We start from the raw sequence: 23,342 nt of genomic DNA, 5'->3' as shown, positions 1-23,342 counted from the left end.
TTAGGTTTATTACAGGTCTGCACTTCTTTATTTGAAATCTTAAGGGCCAGATGTGTTTTGGGGTCTTATCTTCTTTTTTATTTCAAGAGACCTATTTTCCATTTATCATTTATAGATGTTCTGTACCCATTCACATGTGGGCAGCACAGCATGAACCTGGTAGGTTATAGAAGGCAGAGCAGGAGGCAGAGGGGCTGGGGCAAGAACTGGAAGAAAGAGGAAGAAGAGATAGATAAAGGGAAGGATGAAGTTAGGTGGGTTGGTGGGTTTGGGGAGGAGTTGGGGGAAAATGGGAGATGATATGATCTAAATATATTCATGTATGAAATGTATATTCATTTCCAAAGAACAAATAATTTTAGATGTTTATTTTATAACAAGTCTTTAGGGACTGGAGCATCACTCTGTATCCAAATATTACTGCATTTGTGCCCCAAAGGTTTGAATATGACAACGGAGGGTCTGTGGCAGGCAGGGTGAGACATTTATGGATGTTTGATTTTTATCATTCCATAGTTTTCCTTTTCTCTGTCTTATGTAAGACTCTTTGGGCAAAGGACATGGCCCCAGCGTTGCCTTGGCTAGGCAGCATCAGTGGCTGAGGTTATTCTCCATCATGGCCAGATGCTGCCGTTGGCCATAGGACAAGCAGGCTGGCTGGGGTTTGATAAAGAGCGTAAACTTCAGCGAGTATTCGTGTACCCCAGAAGCTGGTTGCTTGTTCACAGAAACCGAACTTGTTAAAACATTTCAGATGAGACATCATCCTCTGGTGTAGCCACCGGCAAGGGGCCCATGATCCTGTAAGCAGTACTAAGCTCATTGGTTCACACACAGAGAAAGACATGCAAGTGGAAAGGTGACTAGGTGGAACTATGAGGAGGGTCAGCAGAAGGTGATAGGGCTGGATATTATCAAAATACATCATACACGTGCCTGAAAATGCCGTACTACAACTCATTAGCATGGATAATTAGTAGAGGCTAGGAAAAGCCTTTAAAAATAATCTCAACCTTGTTACTTGAATTGCAGTAAGTGGCAAAATCTCTAATTCATTCTAATTTCTGAGTTAAAGCTATGAAAGTCTTTGTGATTCTGTCTGTGGGGGAAGAGTATGGGCAGACTTCAACTTCTGTTCCACAGCCTCGAACTCAACTGTGCGGCAGCACTTAGACAGCAGAGTGCTCAGTTCAGTCAAGCCCTGGATGTACCCCGAGAGTCTAAAACCGAGAGTTTTAGTCGTGACAAACAGCTTGAAGCTCCTACCTGGCTGAGTAGCAGCTCGGAGCGCATTAGGCAGCCGGTTCACCTTCCTCATGATTTCCTTCCATGACTTATCCACCTGAAGGAACATCTTGGCTTCCGCAGGCAGCTGCCTCTGAATATCCGGGGCATTAAAGATGCTTTCTAGGTAGAGCCAGTTTCTCTGACAGTTCAGCCACTCTTCCTGGAGAAAAACATGGGACTATCAGAGTGTGGCTTCCAAACTGGTGTCCTCTACTTATGCTGGAAATTATTCCCTTGCATAATTATATAAACAAGCCAAATGAGTGTGTTCATTCAGAACATTACAAAATGCCAACAATTAAACCTTACATTTCTAAATTATATAATATTAAAATAATTCTCTGTGTGTGTGTGCGTGCATGCATGTGTGCGTATGTGCTCAGATGTGTATGTTGGTGATCAAAGCCAGGACTTTGTACATGCTGGGCAGGCCTGATCCCACTGAGGTTTCCCTGGCCCCACAGCATCTTGCAGCCTTCCACTTCAGAGTCTAGGAGCTGAAAAAGCCATCACTCACCAGTGTTTGATTAAATAAGGCAAGTTGCTTCTGCCAGTCATCCACACGAGACTTCAGGGGGCCCACGTACCGCGATGAGGCGATGGTCGCAATGTTGATGGTGCTGTCATCAAGAAGGACCTTCAGAGAGAAGGACCAAGACACAGGCAGAACCATGTGTCCTTGAGCTCAGGCTAGTCCAGATTCCGAGAGCCCAATTAAGGGCCAGCATGTTTGAAAAGATAATGTAGCCCCACCTACTGCTTCCTACCCAGCCGCTGGCAAGCTTGGCCTTTTTGCCATGCTTACAACTCTATGTTCTCTCAATGGTCATTGGGGGGCATTAACTAAGAGGCCTGTGTGTGTGCGTGTATGTGTGTGTATGAGCACACGTGTCTGTATACACACATGCACACACAGACACATACGCCATTTTATTACTTCGATACGCACTTGTGAATAAACATTTGTGTCAATTTTTCACACCTTCCCTTCCAAATAAGCTTCTCCCCCACTTACTCTTTCACAGAAGCTTCAGGAGGTATGGTCAGGACTTTGACCATAAATCCCCTCTCTTCCTCCCGTCTCCGTTTTCCACATCCCTCCCTCACCCTCTCTGCCTTCTTTCCTTCTTTATTTTGAGGCAGACTTTCACTATCTATCCCTGGCTAGCCTAGAATTTGCTATGTAGCCCAGGCTGGCCTTGAGCTGATAGCGGTCCTCCTGCTGTTATTTCCAAAATGTTGGCATCATGGGCATGTGCCACCATGCCTAATTTACCACAGGTTTCCGGCAACCCAGTTACATACCTGTATGTCATCTGTGCCACCCAGGATAAATACGTCCTTAGAGTCACGGTGAGGAAGAATGACAAATTCAGTTGTTTTCCAAGAATCTTCCACCTTAGAAATAGTTCAGGCATTAGGAAATCTAAACTCACGTGTGTCTAGACACAATAAAGACTCATGGAGAGAAACAAATGAAACTGTTTCTGCCCATTTTCCTCCCCATGGCCCTTGAAATTCTCAAGACCCTACAGCTGGAAGCCACACTGATTTTCCTGGTTTCATTTGACTGCTGTTAATACAGATGAAGGCTGGTGACAATGTGCATCTTACTCCGTCAGGGGAAAGAAATGTTTTGGTTTTTTATTTAGACACTTGGTAGGTAGGCACACATTGTTAGGCTAAAGGAGACAGTGTTGTAAGTAGAAAAATCTTCTTGATGTCTTTTAAGATAGTTTAGCCCAGCCCAGCCTTCCCTGGGAATTTAGAAAATATATATTTTTTTCTGCAAAAAAATCTCCAGCGTGCAGTTCTTTATAAAAGCCAGCACATAGCCAACCTTGCTGCTCTTGAGTTCTGGTTGGGCTATAGACTGAATACATGGTACCAAGTGGTACATGCAAGGAAACAGTAGAGGATGCTGCTTGGGATGTTGAAACTCCATCCAGATAACACAGATATTAGCAATCTTTATGTCGTATCTGAAAACCTTTACATGCTATCTATGGTTTGTGTCTGTTTACTACATATGTGTGTTTACATGTGTGGGTATATGCATATAGGCAAAGGTGCTCATGAACATGTTATGTGGAGGTCAAAGGTCAGTGTCATTCCTCAGGTCTTTGGTTGCTGATTAATTGTCAAGGTCTTTATCGGGCTGGAACTTTCTAAGCAGGCTAGGCTGACTGGCCCAAGCCCCAGGGATTTATCCACCTTTCTCCATTTCCCTGATGCTGAAATGAAAGGGACATGCCACCACACTTGGCTCTTTCCTGATTTACCTTCTTAAGAATTATCTCTAAGGCAGCTTCCCCAGAAGCCTGTCCAGATATGTCCTGGATTTCCTGACCAAATTCAAAGACATGTAGTTCGGACAGCCTCTCCAGGGTCAGTGGAATTTCAACATCCACTAGCTGGGCATCGACAGTTTGTTCAATGGCTGCCCAGTGTCGCGCCTTCAGAGTTGGGTTCCTCAAGTCAATGATCACAGGAAGCTGGAAGACAAACACTCAACATGTGCAGAGCCTGCATAAGGGCAAGCCTGCCACATCCCGGCACAACTGGTGGAGGGGCTCACGAAGCCCATCACTAGCTCAGTGAGGAACTACAGGTAGCTTCTGGAACCTGGGAGCAGGCCTCATAGGTTTTCTTCAGGGATGCGGCCCTGAGTAGGTTGCTGATGCTGCATTGGGTGGTCCTAGACCCATGAACATACCGGGGGTGTTTATCATACTCAGTGTGTGAAAAAGAGTGCATGAGGTTATGGGGGAGCAATGTGGGGGGACCGGGGGGAAGTTGGAGGGTAGGGATGATGGGTAGAATTAATCAAAACACATTGTACGTGGTTTCAGTTTATAAACACAGAGACGTGAAACAGCATCACTTGGATCTACAGTGAAGAAAACTCAGAACAACAATGCAAACGAAGGAACTGTATTAAGACCGAGAACACTGAGTTTCAGGGCAGCTAACTAACTGAAAATTTCAGGGAAATGGTAGTCACGTGTTTCTCTGAAGACCAGAAGAGAGCAAGAACGGAGGGCCTCGCTGAGTGGCGCTAAGCATGAAGGAGGTGTGCGCCCTTTCGCCTCTCCCACCAGGCTACCACTTGTCAGGTGAGAACAATGCCGTATGGAATGGAAAGCTACAGGAAACTGATTCTCAGCTGGGCACAACAGAAAAGAAGCAGGTCTAGGAGAAAGGAAGAAAACATAGCTCCTGGGCCCCGCTCATACGAGAAATAGTAGGTAGCGCTAGAAAATAAAAAGTCCTAGGCGCTGTGAGGCAAACAAAGTAAACAGAGGAAAAAGAATGCTCATCTCCAAGACTGCAAGCCTGCACCCCAGTAATGAGCCACTGCTGCAGATGCGTTTCCACAGCAACGAAACAACAGAAATGGCAAGGCACTGAGCAAAGCAAAATGACCACAACAAAATCCACCTGAACATCAACAGCGGCCAGACTCAAACGCAGAAATGGCATATCTTGGGAGCAGAGCATTTAAATTAACTACTATGAGTTTATGAGCGGTCTCAATAAAAAGGGAGATAGTAGGCAAGGTCGGTATGGGATGGTCAACTTTGTGGCTGGCTGTGGCGTTTACCCACTGAGCCGTCTCCCCCTCCCCATTTGCCCCCTTCAAGGACTGGCTTAGCCGCAGTGCAGTTTCAAACCAGCCCTATTCATGCACTGCCTGGTTTATGGACTTTTTCACACTAAACACATCTGGACAGTGACTAGCTGTGTGACACAATAGGGTCAGTGGGTGTGGCAGTTTGTACCAGGAAAATCTGCTTGCTGCCTGCATGCTGAGGGTATCAGCATCTTGGCCTTAGTCTGTCTTCCGCTTAATAGACAGCAGGTGTCTCTTCTCATCACCACACTCCACTGCACCATTTGGCCAGTTGTTGAGACACAGAGGTTGGACTGTGATTTTTTTTCCTGAAACAACACCAGGGCATCCGTGTCTGGTTCTGAGATGATATCCGCTGCCTTACCTTTTCTTTCATCCTCTCCACCTTATATTTGAGCTGGGGCACCACGTTGTTGGGCGGCAAACCCTTCTCCAATTGCGTCACAAATTTAGCGTATTTAGTAACTTGACTGTTTAGGGCTTCTGGATCCAAGCAGTCAAATTTGGACTATGAGGAAAAAAAAGAGGTAAAAACACAGGATAAATGTCAAGCTGATAGCAGTATACAAGTTTTACTTCATTTGAATTTCCCTGGCACTTAAAGTTTTAAACCAAATCAAACCGGGAGGCCTGGAAAGAGCTGCTTATAACGCCAACTGCCGATTCTTCTCACGGCTTTGTCTCCCTCACCACTGAGCGCAGTACTGTCAGCCTGGGGGCTGGTGCTTACAGAGGTTTTTAAGGAGAAAACCAGCTAACCTTTGTCAATTTTTAACAAAGAATTTCTAATAATGCATAAAATACACTCGTGTAAAGATGTATTTTTAAATATGCATATATCTATACTTGTATTTCTTAGTTATACAGATGTATGTCTATATATTTATTGACCCATCAATCATGTACTGAGGGCAACGGAAAATTTGTAACCCCATATGGATTCTTATTTCCCCTCAATTCCACACTTCTCTCCTGCCCCCTAGTTGGTCTTGTGGCAGATTACATAGGAGGGGTACATTCATCTGCTCTAACTATGGTGGTGGTAAGAAATGTCTCCAAGTCATTGACAAATGAGTTCTAGGAGAATATGTCAGATTCCCCCCATCATATCATACATGTTCTGCCTCTTTTCTATTTGCTGTTTGTCTCTTCTACCAGAAGATGGGGTCTGCCAGCGACAAACTTTCCTCTTAAAAACATCTCTGGCTCTCCAAACACTTGGAAGATTACCTAGTCAAAACCCTTTTATGTCATTTGGTTTTTCAGTCAGACACGCGGCCTCTGGTGACAGGCAGGATCACAGGCAGTATGACAGGCAGGGTGGATGAGGAATAAAGAGGGCTTGTGAAGCAGATGCTATTTTCCACATGTTTGTAGCATACTTGAGAGTGATAATTCAAAGCTGATCACACTTGAAAGTGGTCACATCTTCTGCTTCCTTTTCAAGTTTTGAATAAGGACAGATCCTTGAAGTGACTCTATGGTGGCTGTCACACGGGATTCCATAAACATGAGAGGTCACTACTGAGATGAGTCCTCTGATTCTAGTCTACTGGTGTGAACAAGATGGCTTCCTTCCATCACGGACAAGAACAGAAGCCTAAGCTAATAGATACCTGAGGGGGCAAATCACAAACGAAACCCTATAGTCCTTGAGAACACTGGGGCGTTTCCTGAAGTCACACCACAGTCAGGCATCATGTTACATGGTCCTTGGACGATTCCATCATGCGGCCCTCTTAAACAGAGGAGCCAAGAAACCTGCCCTATAAGGAAAGTTTTTGCTTTGTGTTATTTAGTGAGAAAAAGGCTTCTCGTATTTAACCAGATGCCTGGTTATGTTTCCATAAACCATCGTTTGTTTTATATGTAGCAATGTAGTTTAAACATTTAAGCAGCACTGTAATGGAATGACGAGACAGTTTTAGACAGAAGAAAAAATGAAAACTCTCAGGTTACGAAACCTCTCCCCCACTTTTTCTAAGAGGGTAAATGGGACAAATGCACTCAGTGACTACTCATGCCTCGTGCCTACTGACAACGGCCAATGGAACTAAAGAGAAAGCCCAGATTTCACAGCCACTGCCTCAAAGGAACCACACACGCTGAATTCCTTTGGAATGCAAAAACAGACCCATGAAATATGAACAAGGATATAAAGCTATTTTTTCTTAGTTCCTAGTTTCCATTCCACAATAACTACTTTCCCCGTGGGACATATGTGAATTCAGCTTTCTGTGTGTTGAAGGACTAATTTCACTGCTAACAAGAAGACTCTAGATTACTGAAATACAGTTCATATTATTAATATTTAAGTGGGGTTAACACACAACACAACCACCGAGAGCTGTTTTCCCTACCTTCAGCCATTCCTGTTGGAGTTTATCCCACTCGGACAGGGAGTCCCAGAGCAGCTGCTTGAGCTTCAGCTCAGCACTCACTTCTTCCAAAGCATCAAACTTGGACACTTCCACCTTTAAAAGACAAGGGGCAAAGTGTAGAGCTTAGGGTCCAGACAGAACGGCTAACTGGATCCACTTCCATCTTGCTTGAGACAGGACCTGTTTGCTGTTTGCCACTGCACACACCAGGCTACCCGCCACTCACACCTCCAGGCCTCGCCTAACTTGGCCTCCTGTCTTGTCGTAGGGGCACTGGGACTGCAGTGGCTTTACATGGGTTTTGGGACTCTGAACTCAGGTCCTCATACTTGTCCCCACGGAGTCACTGATCATCCCATGTGTTTAGAGATTTTCCCCTAAAATTATGGTAAGAACACATAACATGAGATGTGTTTTTAAAGGAAATCTTTACATGTATAGTTCTGTGAACTCTCTAGTGTTAACAACACTGGTAGCAGACTTCCAGGGCTTTTTCATTCTACATTTATGATGTTCCACTTGCTGAGCAAGCAGCTCTTCACTTCCCCTTCCGCAGCCAATGGCAGTCCCTAGGGGAATTTCCTCCCCTGTGAGGATGCCTACGACACTTCACACACTATTTGGTCTTCTGTGATTGGCTCATCTCAACCAAGGGTAAATGTTCAGATTTGTCTATGTTGCATATGACATAATTTGTGTTTTCTCTCTTTCCTTTTCAGTGTGTGCGTTCATATTTGTGCATATGCATGAGCGTATGCACCCATGTGGGAGCTAGGAGACTATTTTCAGGTCCCAATAAAGTAACTAAATAACTGATTGATTAATTGCTTTGAAACAAGGTCTCTCACTGCCCCAGAGATTACCAAGTAGCCCACGCTGGCTGACCAGAGTGCAGAGTGTTCAGGGGTCTGGATATCCCTGCCCCCAACACTCCAGCTAGGATTATAAGCATGTAACATCAACTAGCATAAAATATCTCAGAGTAACTCAACCAAACAAGTGGAAGACCTATATGACAAGAACTTTAAATCTTTGAAGAAAGAAATTAAAGAAGACACCAGAAAATGGAAAGAGCTCCCATACTCTTGGGTAGGTAGAATTAACATAGTAAAAATGGCAATCTTACCAAAAGCAATCTATAGATTCAGTGCAATGCCCAGCAAAACCCCAGCAAATTTTTTCATAGAACTCGAAAGAACAATACTCAACTTCATATGGAAAAGCAAAAAAACCCAGAATAGCCAAAACAATTTTGTACAAAAAAGGAACTTCTGGAGGCATCACAATCCCTGACTTCAAACTCTACTACAGAGCTACAGTACTGGAAACAGCCTGGTATTGGCATAAAAACAGACAGAAGGACCAATGAACCAAATCAAAGACTCAGATATTAATCCACACACCTACAAACACCTGATTTTTGACAAAGAAGCAAAAAAACATAAAATGGAAAAAGAAAAGCATATTTAACAAATGGTGCTGGCATAACTGGATATCAACATGTAAAAGAATGAAAATAGATCCAAATCTATCACCATGGACAAAACTCAAGTCCAAATGGATAAAAGACCTCAACATAAAGCCAGCCACAGTGAACCTCATAGAAGAGAAAGTGGGAAGTACACTTGAATGCATTTGCACAGAGAACTACTTCCTAAATATAACCCCAGCAGCACAGACATCGAGAGAAACAATTAATAAATGGGACCTTCTGAAACTGAAAAGCTTCTCTAAAGCAAAGGACACAGTCAACAAGACAAAATGGCAGCCTATGGAATGGGAAAATATCTTCACCAACCCCACATCGGACAGAGGACTGATCTCCAAAACATATAAAGAACTCAAGAAATTGGTCATCAAAAAAACAACTAATCCAATAAAAAAACAATGGAGTACAGACCTAAACAGAGAACTCTCAACAAAGGAATCTAAAATGGCTAAACGACATTTAAGGAAATGTTCAACATCCTTAGCCATCAGAGAAAGGCAAATCAAATCAACTCTGAGATTCCATCTTACCCCTGTAAGAATGGCCAAGATCAAAAACACTGATGGCGAATTATGCTCGAGAGGTTGTGGGGTAAAGGGAACACTTCTGCATTGCTGGTGGGGGTGCAAACTGGTACAGATGCTTTGGATTTCAGTATGGCAATTTCTCAGAAAATTAGGAAACAACCTTCCTCAAGACCCAGCAATACCACTTTTGGGTATATACCCAAAGGATGCTCAATCGTGCCACAAGGACATGTGCTCAACTATGTTCATAGCAGCATTGTTGTCATAGCCAGAACCTGGAAACAACCTAAAGGCCCCTTGATTCAGAAAGACAAATAGCATATGTACTCACTCATAAGTGGCTTTTAGACATAAAGCAAAGAGAACCAGCCTACAATTTTTAGTCCCAGAGAACCTAGATAAAAATGAGGACCCTAAGAGAGACATACATGAATCTAATCTACATGGGAAGTAGAAAAAACAAGATCTCCTGAATAAATTGGGAGCATGGAAACCATGGGAGAGTGTTGAATGGGAGGGGAGAGGAAGGGAGTGGAGCAGAGCAAAATGTAGAGCTCAATAAAATCAATAAAAAAGAAAACAAATACTGGCAAAAAAGCATGGAAGTACTACACAGCAGAAAAAATAACGACATCTTGAAATTTGCAGGCAAATGGATGGAGTGAGGTAACCCAGACCCAGAAAGACAATTATCACATGTACTCACTCATAAGTGGCTTTTAAACATAAAGCAAAAAAGAGCCAGCCTACAAATCACAATCCCAGAGGACCTAAACAACAAGGACCCTAAGAGAGACATACATGGATCTAATCTACATGGGAAGTAGAAAAAACAAGATCTCCTGAGTAAATTGGGAGCATGGGGACTATGTGAAAGGGTTGAAGGGGAGAGGGGAGAAAAGGTGGGGAGCAGAAAAAAATGTAGAGCCCAATAAAAATCAACATAAGAAAGAAAAGAAAAGAAGAAAAAAATAAGCATGTGCCACACACCTGGCTTCTTTAAATAATAAGATCTAGGGAAAAACTCAAGTCCTGTGCTTGGCTGAGCTATCCCTCAAACATTTTTTCTGTTTTTAAAAAATTGTCTTATTTTTAATTATGTGTGTTTCTGTGTGGATGTGTGCATGTGGGGGCAGGTGCCTCAGCAGGTGCCCCAGGAGGTGCCTCAGCAGGTGCCCCAGGAGGTGCCTCCGCAGGCCTGACACCTCAGATTCCCTGGAGCTGGAGTTGCAGGCAGCTGTGGGCCACCCAATCTGGGTGCTGGGAACCAAACTCAGGTCCTCTGCAAGATCAGTATGAACTCTTAACTCCCGAGCCATCTCTCCAGCCCCTGTTTTTGCTTATTTTCTTAACTGGCATATAAGCACTGTGATTTCTTTCAAGTGTATCAAGCACTGTGATTGTTTCTAACCCTCACACTGCTTTTCCTATTGATAAGCTCCCTTTTCACATCTCCCGTCTGTTTTCAGGTCACATACATGCATTTTAAGAGCTATCTATATAAAATCTAGAATCCACAAATAAAACACACGATCTTTGTGGTTATGGGTCTGGCTTATTTCACTTGGCATGATAATTTCTACCCATTTTCCCTGGAAATGACATAATTTCATTCTTCCTTATGTCTGAGCAGAGCTTCGTTGTGTACACAGATCATATTTTCTTTATCCTTCTCTCTGTTGGTGGGAATCCAGACTGATTCTATAACTTTCCTATTTTGAATAGTACAGCATTAGATATGGATATATGTCTGTGGCATGTTGACTTAAAGTCCTTCAGATATATACCCAGGAATGGTATAGCTGTATAATATTTTTAGTTTTTGAGGAACCCCATATTGGTTTCCATATTGCCAAGTTAATTCGCATTTCTACAAGCAGTGTATAACAATCCCCTCTCCCCTTATCCTCTCCACCATGTCCATTGCTGTTTGATTAGCAGTAATCATTTTGACTAGGGTCAGATGGGCTACAATGCAATTTGAATCTGCGTTTCCCTGATGAATAAGGATATGGTGTTTATTTTCTATTTTTTTGTTTATCTCATTGCTCTCTGTAAATGCTGTTTTAGGCATGAGCGTCTCTTGGTTCTCTTCTTTCTCCGTCTCCATCCTCAGCCCTTCAAGCCTACCTTTCGGGACTCACTTTACATTCTGGCTCAGTTTTTATTTCATATTAACCAGGACAAATCAGGCAAAGCTCATGGAATCAAAATACATCCAAATGAAAAAAAAAAAGCTTGAATTTTACTGAGAAAATTTAGAGGGGCATTAGTTACCCACACCTTGAAATGCACACTTATTTTAACATAGCAACTTCAGGAGGGTTTGCCTGAGAATTTTTCATGAGGGTATTGTGTCTCTCATTTCTACTAATTTTTTTGCATATGGATGGATGTGTGACACATGCATGTGTGGATATGTTTGTGTAAGCATGTGGGCACACGTATGTGTATATGTGTGCACATGCATGTAGAAGACCATGGTTGATGTCAGATATTCCTTGATTATTCTCTGCCTGATATTTTGAAGCACTGAACCCAGAACTTGCCAATTTTTCTAACCCAGCTAGCCACTTTGCCCTGGGGATATGCTGTCTCCACCTCCCAACTGCTGGGATCACAGGCAGTGTGGGGGATCCAAACTTGGTCCTCACACTTATGTATTGAGCACTGTATCTGCCATCTCTCCAGCACTCCTGTGTACTGATCTATCTTGACATCTTGTGGCACATTGACCAGAACACAACTGTCCACTGAGTGGTTCTGGTTTGTTGAAAGCAATTATACATAATCACATCTTTGTGTGTGCATTCTAGAAGCAGAAGTGAGCAACCATGGTTACCTTGAAATTCTTCTGGTAGGATTTATACTGAAAGGCACGTCTCTGAAGGTCATCCAGGACGGACTGCAGATCACTCAGCATCAACTTTATTTTATCCTGGTCAGCAGAAATATCCAAGATCTGTGGGTCCTGTAAAATCCATGGGGGTTCTGGTTAGGCAGGCTTACTTGCTCATGAAGGCAAGGGAAGTTAATAAACCTGTTTCCAAAATGCATTTTCTTTAATTCTCTTTTCTTGAAAACTGTGTTAAAAGTGTTTGGTTTTTTTTTCTCCCCAAATGTTAAATGTAAGCAGAGTAGAAAATTGTACAAAGACATGAAATAGGGATATGACAGTTTTTAAAACAGAATGTAAGTGGGGAGGTGGTGGTGCATGCCTTTAATTCCAGCACTCGGGAGGCAGAGGCAGGAGAACCTTTGTGAGTTCAAGGCCAGCCTGGTCTACAGAATGAGTTCCAGGACAGATTCCAAAGCTACACCAAAAAATATTGTATTGAAAAAAGAAAAAAAAAACAAGAATGTAGGGGTTGTCAAGATTGTTTAGTGTGCAAAGGCACTTGCCTCCAACTTGGATGACTTGAGTTTGACTCCTGGGACTCACATACTGAGGGGGAGGGGCAAGATGCATTCTGACCGGCATGTACAAGCACCCTGGCACATGTGTACCTCCTCTCTCCTGACACATACAATGATAAACTAGAACCTAGTGAAGTCTCCTTCACTTCTTCCTTGAAACAAGACCTCAGCCATAGAGATCTGAATATGATGGGGAGAGAAGAGAAGACTGTGACAGAAAGATAGTTTCCTTCTTAAAACAAAGCAACAGAAAAGGCTTTGAATTGTGAGAGACGGTAAGGAAAATCAGATTCTCTAAGTATGTTCTCACAATGTGCTTCTGATGCTAGGTGTGTGAGTTCCTTTCCCAGCAAACCAAGCAGTTCTGTGGCAGCCCCTGGCTAAGAGTCCTCCAGTTCAGCTTGATGCCATCTATCTGCAGACACCTTGGATGCCACAGCCTGAGGGCTTGCTCCCAAGGTCTTTCTCCTTCTGATGCCAACTGCAAGCCCCCTACCTGTGCTTCTGACTAATTGAGGTTCCCACAACTCCTCCTTAGGGTCAGTTAACTTATTTATCATAGTGGTTCATGGAACATGGGAAGATGTTTGTACTTGAGCAGCTTAAGAAGACTCTCATGATGGAGACAATGAAGAGACACAGACTGAGACATGGGGGAAGGGACACCTCCCTTGGCCATCACTTTTCAGGTGTTTGACTTTGTAAACCTAGGCCTTTGGGTCTTGTATTTAGAATTTATTATGTAAACATACTTGAGGCATAGATTACTGTGTTGTGGTATAGGAGGTCCTTTTTTCTATGTGTTGCTTTCATTGGTTGAATAAAGAAAACTGCCTTGGCCTTTTGATAGGGCAAAACTTAGATAGGCGGGGAAAAGAGAAGAGGATGCTGGGAAGAAGAGCAGAGTTAGGCAGATGCCATGATTCTCCTGCCCGAGAAGGATGCTGGTTAGACTCATGCCAGTAAGCCACAGTCAAGTGGCGATACACATTAATAGAAATGAGTTAATCAAGATGTGAGAGTTAGCCAATAAGAGGCTAGAGCTAATGGGCCAGGCAGCAATTTAATTAATACAATTTTCCGTGTGGTTATTTCGGGGAAACAACCGGCCGCTCCTCTTACTACAGTGTTGAAGCATGAACTAGATAAAAACAATATTGTCAGTGCTAACAGGCTGAGTGGAGAAACCCAGCAACCTGTCTGGAATCTTCTTGCTATCTGTGCAGAATTCTTTCCTCTTAGGCTGGGTCAAGACCCTTACTGAAAGGCGCATTGGCGGGGTGGGCTCATGAGCTACTATCAGAAAATGGCCATATCCAAGGAAATATTGCAGGTGAGGGGCATTACAGTGTATTTTTCAGTATGTGCCGCCATTGGTGAAGAGAAACAGCAGTTTCTTTGGCTTCCCTTGAAGCGAAAAGAAGGGTGGAGAGATTGACTCTGCTGCCTGTAGCACCCAGGCATTGTGACAAGACTCTGTTTCCCCTTTACATTTTTTTTTTTTGGTTTTTCCAGACAGGGTTTCTTTGTAGCTTTGGTGCCCATCCCGGATTAAAGGTCCCTTTACACTTTAAGGTTATTCCAAGGCATCTTTAAAAACCAGGGGAAAGGGCGAGGGTGTTCTTCTTACTGTTTAGATCACATGGTGTTTCCAATGAGATGTGGGATGAGCGTGGCCCCCACAGGTCATGTATTTGCACGCTATGTCCCTATGGGTGAACTGTTGGAGAAGATTCAGAAGGACTAGGGGCTGTGGCATTGTTTGAGGAGGTGTGACACTGGTAGTGCCAGGCCCAGCCTCCTTCCTCCCCAACCCCCGTCTGCCTGTGGATCAGGATGTAAGTTCTCAGTTCCATACCTACCTGTCTGCTTCCATGCTTCCTGCTATGATGATAATGGATTAAACCTCTAAAACTGTAAGCAAGCCCCCAACTGAATGTTCTCTTTGTAAGAATTGACTTGGTCATGGTGTGTCTTCACAGCAATAGAACAATAACTAAGGTAGATTATTTATGAAATAATTTAGAAAATATCAAAACCTGTACTATGAGAATTATGAGCCAGAAACTGTAAAATTATAAACATAAGGCCTAAAATGTATAAAATATATATGTATAAAATATAAGATTTATGTGTATAATTACAGAGAGGAAGAGAGAAAATAACGTATGTATAAGTGAAGGCATATGTTTTAAGGCAAATGTCTGGCTGACATATGGTGGGTGAAAACCCAGAAAATGGGCATAGCATAGTTCAAGAACAAAATAGAAACACCTAACTATGTTTGGCAGCATCTGAGGGAATAATAAAATTTAAGAACTCTTATAGCCATCATTGGGGACCAAATAATCAGTCTCTTGCCCAGCGGGGCCTTGCATTAAAATGGCAATGTGTCTTAGGTTAGAAAATGGCAATGGAATTGGCATGGCAGAAGCTCCTCACGTGGGCACTGGTGCCCTTGCCATGACTGGGCTTAACCTGGTTTTCCCAGGCAGCTGCTAGCTAACGGTCCTTCCAGTTTCCTTAAGCACCGTGCCAGTTCCTACTGCTATAAACCATCAGTTCTGCCAGAGACCACAGTCAGTGATCATGACGTTCTCAGTATGGCCTTCAAACATCTGGCTCACCAGTTCTCCTGTCCTCACTGGTTATCACGTTAGCTTTTCTCCCCAGCTTCCCTCCACCCACGTGTCTGGGGAGGCTTGAGAGCAGATGGTGCTATTTGTGGAACAAACTATGGATTATAGTTCTTTGCCCACGAGTGAGAGGGAATCTATTGAAACCTTCCATACAGGATGGACTGGCTAGGGATACCTAGGCCGCAGTGCTTGGCACCTGTGCCACAGTTGAAATGTACAGTTACACATGAGGCATGTGCTGGCATTTTGTTCTTCTGATAGATACTCATGCTTTGATGATCTGCAATGTACAATCACAGCACACGGCACAGGAATCGCCAGCTACAGTAACCATTGAAGGCAGACTGCCCGCACCTAAGTCCTGGTTCCACCATTTATTGTCTCTGTGACCCTGGACAACTTTCTTTCCTGTATCTTACTTTCTTCTCTGTCAAACGTGATTAAGACGTACATGTGTTCCGAGAATATATAAAAGCATAGCAGACACAGGTAGGATGGCTTCTAGAAGCATTCTTTATCTTTTTATCTAAAATACTTTAGATGATGTCTATCAACTGTGGAATGAATAATTGAAATATGATGAAATAGCACAGAGCAACAAATAAACACCAACTACACCACACAAGGTGTTATGGACACAGGAAAGAACTGTATGGCTCTGAGACATCAGGATTCGGAGCAATAGCTGCCTTTGGAGACAGGTGGGAGCTCAAGGGCATGAGGAATGCCATAGTTCTTGATATAGGAACACAGCTGTATTGGCTTCCTGATAACTCACTGACCTATCCTATTATAGTCATACACATCTAGTCTGTTGGAAAAATTTTAAAAGGTTTCAATATAAAAATAACAACAATGGCAAGTTCTCTGAACCATGCTTGTCTATGAGTTCCCACAGGGTGTTAGTTGGTTTCAATGTCTCCACGCTAATATAAATGTATATTATAACTGTTAGTGCAGTATGCTCACTCGAGGAGATCTACATGAATATACTTTATTAATCTTCTATTGATGAGCATTTTTCTGTTTTCAAAATTCTACTGTGACGTTCTTATTCTATACTAAGATTTAGAAAATGATAATAAAATAATGGATTATTAAAAATGCTTCCGGGTATATTTTAGTTAAGAATCATCTAGATGGATGGTTGAATTTCTGAAACTTTTCCCTAAAAAGTCTGATGCAAGCTAAATAATCTCCACTCCTCTTTACCAATTTATATTATGCCTAATACTAAGGAGAAATTTGCCAATATCCTCAACAAATTTTACACTGTGACATGAGCTATAAAATGAATTAGAAAGCAACAAATACACTTATTTCAAAATATTAGATACCATCCACAAGGAAGAAAACTGAATATTAAGCACACACTTGACTTACAGTGGTCTCGAATTTATTCATAACACTAAAAGAGAGATTCAGAAATGCCTAAGCTTTAAAGAGCAGCTTGAGGAATTGGTTAAAGTAAAACAAGGAAAAATAAAACTAACTTGTTGAAATGAAATATTTGTCTCTACAGGACTAAAAGAATAAATTTTAAGGTTCTCACTGTAAAACAATAACTATGCAATGTGATAGAAATATTAGCTTAATAAACTCCATAATACATACGTAGAGATGCACATGTGATACATACTTTTTATTTGTTGATCTGACCTAAATTTAAGGAACCTGTAATCATCCAACCGGACGGGTTATTTGGAAAGATTCTGCCCCCCCCCCCGGCTCACCTGTGCCAGCAGCTTGACTTCGTTCACTTCGTTGTTGAGCTCTTCAAGATCACGACCCAAGTGCGTACAAAACTGTTTAATGCTTGCTTCTCGATCACCCACCGATTTGTCAATGGCGTTCCGCACGGCAGTAATGGACGGCTTCATGGTGGCGAAAACTGCGAAGTCTTCAGGAGGTGTGGGCACCTGATACTGCTCAATGAGCTTGTACATCTGAATCACGATGTTCCCTTCTTCCTCCAGGCTTTCGATCTACGCGGAAACATGGTTGGGTGAAATACAGTGGAATGGTAATGCTTTCTAATAGGAGACGGCCCCATAAAACGGGAACACTAAAGTGTTAACAGTTCATGAGTGCGTTTGGCATGGTCATCTAATTGGCTGAAGATGGTCCCGTGATAAATAGAAGCCTGGCTCCAGTACAGGTAATTGGGTAATTGAGTGTGTGTGTGTGGGGGGGGGGGGGGTGAATGTTCAGAGCTGAGTACAGTTTAGTCTTGGAAAGGAATTTTTCTCCCCACTTCCCGTTCATTGCTGCCATCCAGTTTCTAAGACCATAGACGCTCTGATTGCTTGCATCTGAGCATCAAGGGCATGTGCTGAGCAGCTGTCACTCCGGAGCAGTCCCTCGGGTGTGGACAGTTCCTAGTTCACAGGTTCAGAGCCCAGATCTATAGTGATACTTCACTCTGATTCGCTAAATGATTTTACTGAATCCCAAATGGCTATTCAACAACCTTGATGGTCTACTTTCAGCGGACAGTGTGTTTCCTGAAAACAAATGGTTCTGCAGTTTGGAGGCAATCCCTCAACCCCAACTCTACTGTGTGGTTCTATAAGTCATCAGGTTGCTCAGCTGGGACGTGGAGAATCCCTGACTGACCTTTCTCTTAAGCACAGCCAGAGTTAGAGGCAGGTGTAATCACAGCTATCTGCTTTCGTGTGGAAGCTGACTACAGCTCCTTAACATGTGGCCTTGACTGCAGGGAGGCGTGCGGAGAACAGTTCTCTGCCTGTAGCATGTGGGACAAGGACCTCAGGAAGCTCCTTCACACAGGCTGAAGTGCTCCTTCTAGAGGTTCTGACTTAAAATGCCTAGGAGGTGGCCCAGGGGTGCGCCTTCTGAACAAACACCCAGGCTCTGTCTGGTCTGCTCTGGTCGAGCCCCTTCTGAGAAGCTGTTTTCTAGAGGAACAGAGATCAGAGAGGAAGGAAAGGCCTTTTGTTTCGTCTGTGCTTTCCTTGTCCCTACCTCACCCTTTTGATCTATCCATAGCAACCAGAAAATCTCAGACAAATTTAGAATACATTTTCCACTTCTATTCTTTTATTAACATCTTATTATTTGGTGTGTGTGCATGCATGCACACACATGCACGTGGGTCCCTGTGGAGGCCAGATGCTGGTGTCTGGATCCTCTGGGGGCTAGAGTTACAGGCAGTTGCAAACTTGTTGATGTAATAGGAACCGAATTCAGGTCCTCTGGAAGAGCAACCAGGCCCCTCTTAACCTCTGAGCCACCTCTCCAGCCCATGTTTCCATTTTCTAAGTTAACTCATGTGAGCTTGGACCTCTTTCAACAAAGTATCTAGTACCTGGAGCTAGTTATAAACAGACATACAGAAAAATCAGTTCTATCTCTTTTGGTGGCTGACTGGACTTTCAGCTGCTTCTGGAGAGCTGTGGATGAAGCAGCAGCAGCCTGTGGGTTGGAGAAAGAGCAGTGACCCCCAAAGAGAAGCAGAGACGATGGGTACAGAGGGAGGATTCGACCTGTCCTGTTCTGTCCTTGGTCAGTTCTGAACCGGGCCATACTTGTGATAGAGTTTCCGTGAGACAGCTTTGAATCCTTAAATGATGACCCCATTTGGGCATAGAGTAGGTCATGAAAGGCTTGGCTCTTTGTCTAAACACAGTCATGAACACATAAGGATAAACCTTTGGTATCTTTAGTCCTCAGGGATGAAGCAAGTCTGCTGTTCTTGAAATAACAGATAGAAATGTTTCTTTTGCAGGCAAGTGAAAGAGGCTTTACTCTTAGTGCTGTTAATAACATAACCAACTTTTACTTTGTCACATTTATTCAAATTTTGACACTTTAGAAAATGATTTATCTCTACTTCAGTGCCAAACTGATAGGAATGAATTCAGGGAAAATTAATTATTGGAGTCTAATCTTATACTGGTGCCACAGGGAAGAGCCTGAGAGGAGGAAATCAATCAAGTTTCCAGGGAGAAAGCAAGCAAAAGAGGCTCACAGGAGGGAGGGGGGAGGAAAGAAGAGAGGCAGGGAGGAAGAGAGACAGAGAGACTGTGTCTACTTAAGCTAGTGTTTGTGTTGCTTTTTTCCACCTTTTAAAAAAAGATTCATCGGGTGGTGGTGGCGCACGCCTTTAATCCCAGCACTTGGGAGGCAGAGGCAGGCGGATCTCTGTGAGTTCGAGACCAGCCTGGTCTACAGAGCTAGTTCCAGGACAGGCTCCAAAGCCACAGAGAAACCCTGTCTCGAAACCCGCCCCCCCCCCAAAAAAAAAGAAAAAAAAAAGGCACGTATAAAAAAAGATTCATCTATTTATTATACAGTGTTCTCCTGCATGTATGCCTGCCAGAAGAGGGCACCAGATCTCATTATACATAGTTGTGAGCCACCACATGGTTGCTGGGAATTACACTCAGGACTCTTAACCTCGGGGCCATCTCTCCAGTCCTCTTTTGTCCACTTTTAACAGAAACCCCCGAGGTGTTATATAGGTGTAGGCTAAAGGATTATAACCCCATGATGACCAACATCCATGTTACCACTTACTGCTAAACTAGAACGGCCATAAACTATGCTTGAGAATATTGACTTTGTGGTCAAAGACATTCAGATTTTGATTCCCACTTCACCACGTGCAGGTTCTGTGACCTTGGCTAACAGCCTGTTTTACTTTGTTTCCTCGTCTGTGGCATTTGTGAGGAAAGAGATGTAAGGTGCGTGAAACTCGTGCAATACCTGCTGAATGGCTAGAATTTGGTAAAGATTAGCTGCCGTTACTGTTAAAACACAGGGCATCGTTAACCATGCCTGAAAATGTTTCTGACATTTAGGCAAATGTTTCCTGATCCTGGGACCCTCATTTGTCTCTTGTCATGCGTGTTCCTTTCTTACTGTGTGGTCGGAGACACTGAATTACAGGAGAACAACCAACTTACCCGCTCCTGGATTTCGTCAAGGAAGACTAGGCTGTTAACGTACTCTATGGTCGTGGTGGGAACGAACTCGAGCTTATACTCTGCATCTTGGGCCTCTGAGATGATGGCATCCACTTTTTTCTTGCTCAAACGGGGAAGCATGCCATTTAGGACCTAAGAAATAAAAAAGAAGACGAAGATCATAAATCATTGGGTATTTCTACATTCTTACGTGCTTTAAGAAGTCTCGACAGCGCTAAATCGGGTGGTGTGGGAGGCAGCAGTGTGTGAGGGCGATCTCTCACTAGTAACTGCTTTTCAAATGAACAAAAGGCAAGGCCTGATTCTGACAGTCATTTGTAGGTGGGGCAGTTTGCTTAGTGCTCTGACACTCTGCGAGGCTTCAGGCTTCTCTGTCTTACATGGTGGACACACAAGGCTCCCAGTGCAGCATCAGGCCTGGGTCCACTCTTTTCCTAATGGGTTTTAGCCATGTGGTTTGGAAGAAATTGGTCTCTCTTTGAGAACAAAAACAAAGATTGCCTGATCCCAGGATAAATATGAGCAAGGTTTCTTTGGAACAAAGTGATTGGGTTAGGGTGAACCTCCGACCTTGATAATTTTTGTTCCGGGTGAGGGAGTTAAGTGCCTAAATCTCTAATCTCTTCTTTCCCATTTTATATCGACAAGGAAATATCGAGCCTGTGGAAACTTTCAAGAGCCATTTGATAACCACGAGGCAATGCTCATTTTAGAGGGATGGCACATCTAGCAATTAGAAAGCAGAATGAGAGAAGCTGAGTGCCGGGTGTTGTAGGGACAATGGGTGTTCACTCAATTTCTGGATGTTTATGAATGTTTTCTGCACACCTAAGTCTGAATTTTATTTTTTTGAATTGGTATGTTTGTTGTGGTAAAAAAAAAAGATGAAATTAATTTGTATTTATTCCAATTTTTATCTTTTGCTAAAATGAGTGTGTATTGTTATTTTATCTGAAATTTTTTATATGTAATATATGAAATATTTATATATGTACACCATGTGTATAACTGGTACCCTTGGAGGCCAGAAGAAAGCATCTGAACAGGTGGTTGTGAGCTGCCATGTGGGTACCAAACTCAGGTCCTCTGGGGAGAACCACCAGTGGACATCTTCTTAACCACTGAACAACTCTCCAACCTCTCTCTTTTTCCTTCCTTCCTTCCTTCCTTCCTTCCTTCCTTCCTTCCTTCCTTCCCTCCTTCCTTCCTTCCTTCCTTCCTTCCTTCCCTCCCTCCCTTCCATCTTCCCTCCTATTTCTCAATCATACTTCTTCCCTCCCTCCCTCCCTCCCTCCCTCCCTCCATCCCTTCCTTCCTCCTTTCTTTCCTTTCTTCCTTCCTATTTCTTTCTTAGAGACAAAGAAGCAACACACCAGAAGAAAGCTCTCTGTCACACACATAATGCCACAACAGAAATTAGCATTCAGGTTACCACTCTTATTATCTTCTAGCATGTACACCTAGAGCCAGCAAAGATTTTCCTTAAGGTTCAGACAGTAAATATGTTAGACTTGAAAGGGAATACACTATCTGTCTCAAACAGACAGCTGTGTCCTCATAGCAGGGCAAGAAGCCACAGGCAGTGCTTAAATGTGTTGACTTTACTTGTTCTAATTAAACCATGTATACAGAACAATAGTCAAGTTGATGAGCCATGGAGCGCTCTGGCTGTGTTTTTCCATTGTCCTCTGGAGGCCTTTGAGAATCCGCAACCAAGTGCTGCAGCTAAAGGACATATTATTTTGGTTGTATGAGTTGTTCTGGATGTGTAAGAAGAGTTAGGTTCAGGAAATGACCCCTTAAACTTGATCTCAGCGTTCTGGCTAAGCAACAGTCCCACTGGCACACTGAGCTACTAGTGGTAGCTTCTCTCGGGAAGTCTGGAAATGTTCCAAGGAAACAGGAGTGGGAAATTGAAGCCGACAATCTTCTTCCCTATGGCACCTAAAAGTTGACAATGTCTGCGACAGAAAGAATATAGGCCTTTTCCTGCAGATGAAGGGTGAGGCTGCAGAGACAGGCAGCAAAGTGCTTGCTGTACAATCACTAGGTTTTGAGTTTGGTCCCTAGAACGCACATAAAAATGCCACGTGTGGTATGCATTTGCCATCCCAAGGCTGAGTTAGCAGAGATGCGTGGATCCCTAGAACTTACTCATAGCAGCATTGCTGACTTGGTGGATTCTAGGCCAATGAGAGACCCTGTCTCAAGAAAGAAGGTGGATGGTTTCTGAAGAATGACAGCTGAGGCTGTCCTCAGGCCTTGCACACATATGCACATACCTGCAACAGTACACGCGCGCGCACACACACATATACACAGAGACACAGACGTGTATGCAAATCAGGGATCACCAAAATTATTATGGTAATTTCAACATTTGTAATGCACAAAGATGAATATATTTCTTTTTAATGTATGAACTATTAGCAGACACCATAATTACAATGATAAAAAGAGTGGGTACCACATGTTGACCCTTCTCACAGTTACCTCCAAACACCGCAGCGGCGAGGGGATTAGTTTCTCTTTCAGCTGCTTGGTGTCAATAAGCAGCAGGCCTACGTTTCGGGTGGGTCTCAGGGCTACCGAGTCCTTGTGCTGCTTGTGATATTTTTCCAGCTGAGTACTGAAGAACTGGACATCTACAGAAAACGAGAAGCATAAATGATCGAATCCGTCACGGTAGTTTTTAAAGGAGCAGGCTACAGTAGACTAAAAACCACCCCAGCCTGAAGGGCGGCCATTAAGTAACAAACAATAAGACGTGATGCTGGCGAGGGTGTGGATGAATGGGAGCCCTCATTTCCTGCTGGTGAGACTGCCAACTAGCGCGTACACATCTACCACTTGACCCAGCTGCGCCACTCCTCGGTGGAGAGCTGAAGGGCTCCAGGACAGCGCACCAGAGACACTGGTGCATCAACGCTACTGCAGCGCCACTCTGCGCATGATGCCCAGTGGTGGGAACAACCTTGGTGTGTGGCGGCAGAAATGGTAGAGACAATGCGACTGATAC

General features: G+C 43.4%; 1 protein-coding gene across 1 annotated transcript in view; it reads right to left on the bottom strand.

Moving 5' to 3' along the window:
* Positions 1-23,342, bottom strand: part of Dnah6 (dynein axonemal heavy chain 6) — a 182,621-nt gene that overhangs the window by 128,799 nt on the left and 30,480 nt on the right. The window contains exons 13-22 of the mRNA XM_075983804.1: positions 22,817-22,968; positions 20,303-20,455; positions 17,108-17,359; positions 12,161-12,289; positions 7,282-7,395; positions 5,286-5,429; positions 3,570-3,782; positions 2,593-2,685; positions 1,805-1,924; positions 1,267-1,447 (exon numbers count right to left, since the gene is read on the bottom strand). Of these exons, the coding sequence (XP_075839919.1) occupies positions 1,267-1,447; positions 1,805-1,924; positions 2,593-2,685; positions 3,570-3,782; positions 5,286-5,429; positions 7,282-7,395; positions 12,161-12,289; positions 17,108-17,359; positions 20,303-20,455; positions 22,817-22,968 (1,551 nt within the window). The remainder of the gene's footprint in view (positions 1-1,266; positions 1,448-1,804; positions 1,925-2,592; positions 2,686-3,569; positions 3,783-5,285; positions 5,430-7,281; positions 7,396-12,160; positions 12,290-17,107; positions 17,360-20,302; positions 20,456-22,816; positions 22,969-23,342) is intronic.

This window comes from Microtus pennsylvanicus, chromosome 8 (assembly GCF_037038515.1).
Source record: "Microtus pennsylvanicus isolate mMicPen1 chromosome 8, mMicPen1.hap1, whole genome shotgun sequence".
Classification (NCBI taxonomy): Eukaryota; Metazoa; Chordata; class Mammalia; order Rodentia; family Cricetidae; genus Microtus; species Microtus pennsylvanicus.
Note: the sequence above shows the minus strand (reverse complement) of the source record. Positions and strands in the feature narration are given on the sequence as shown.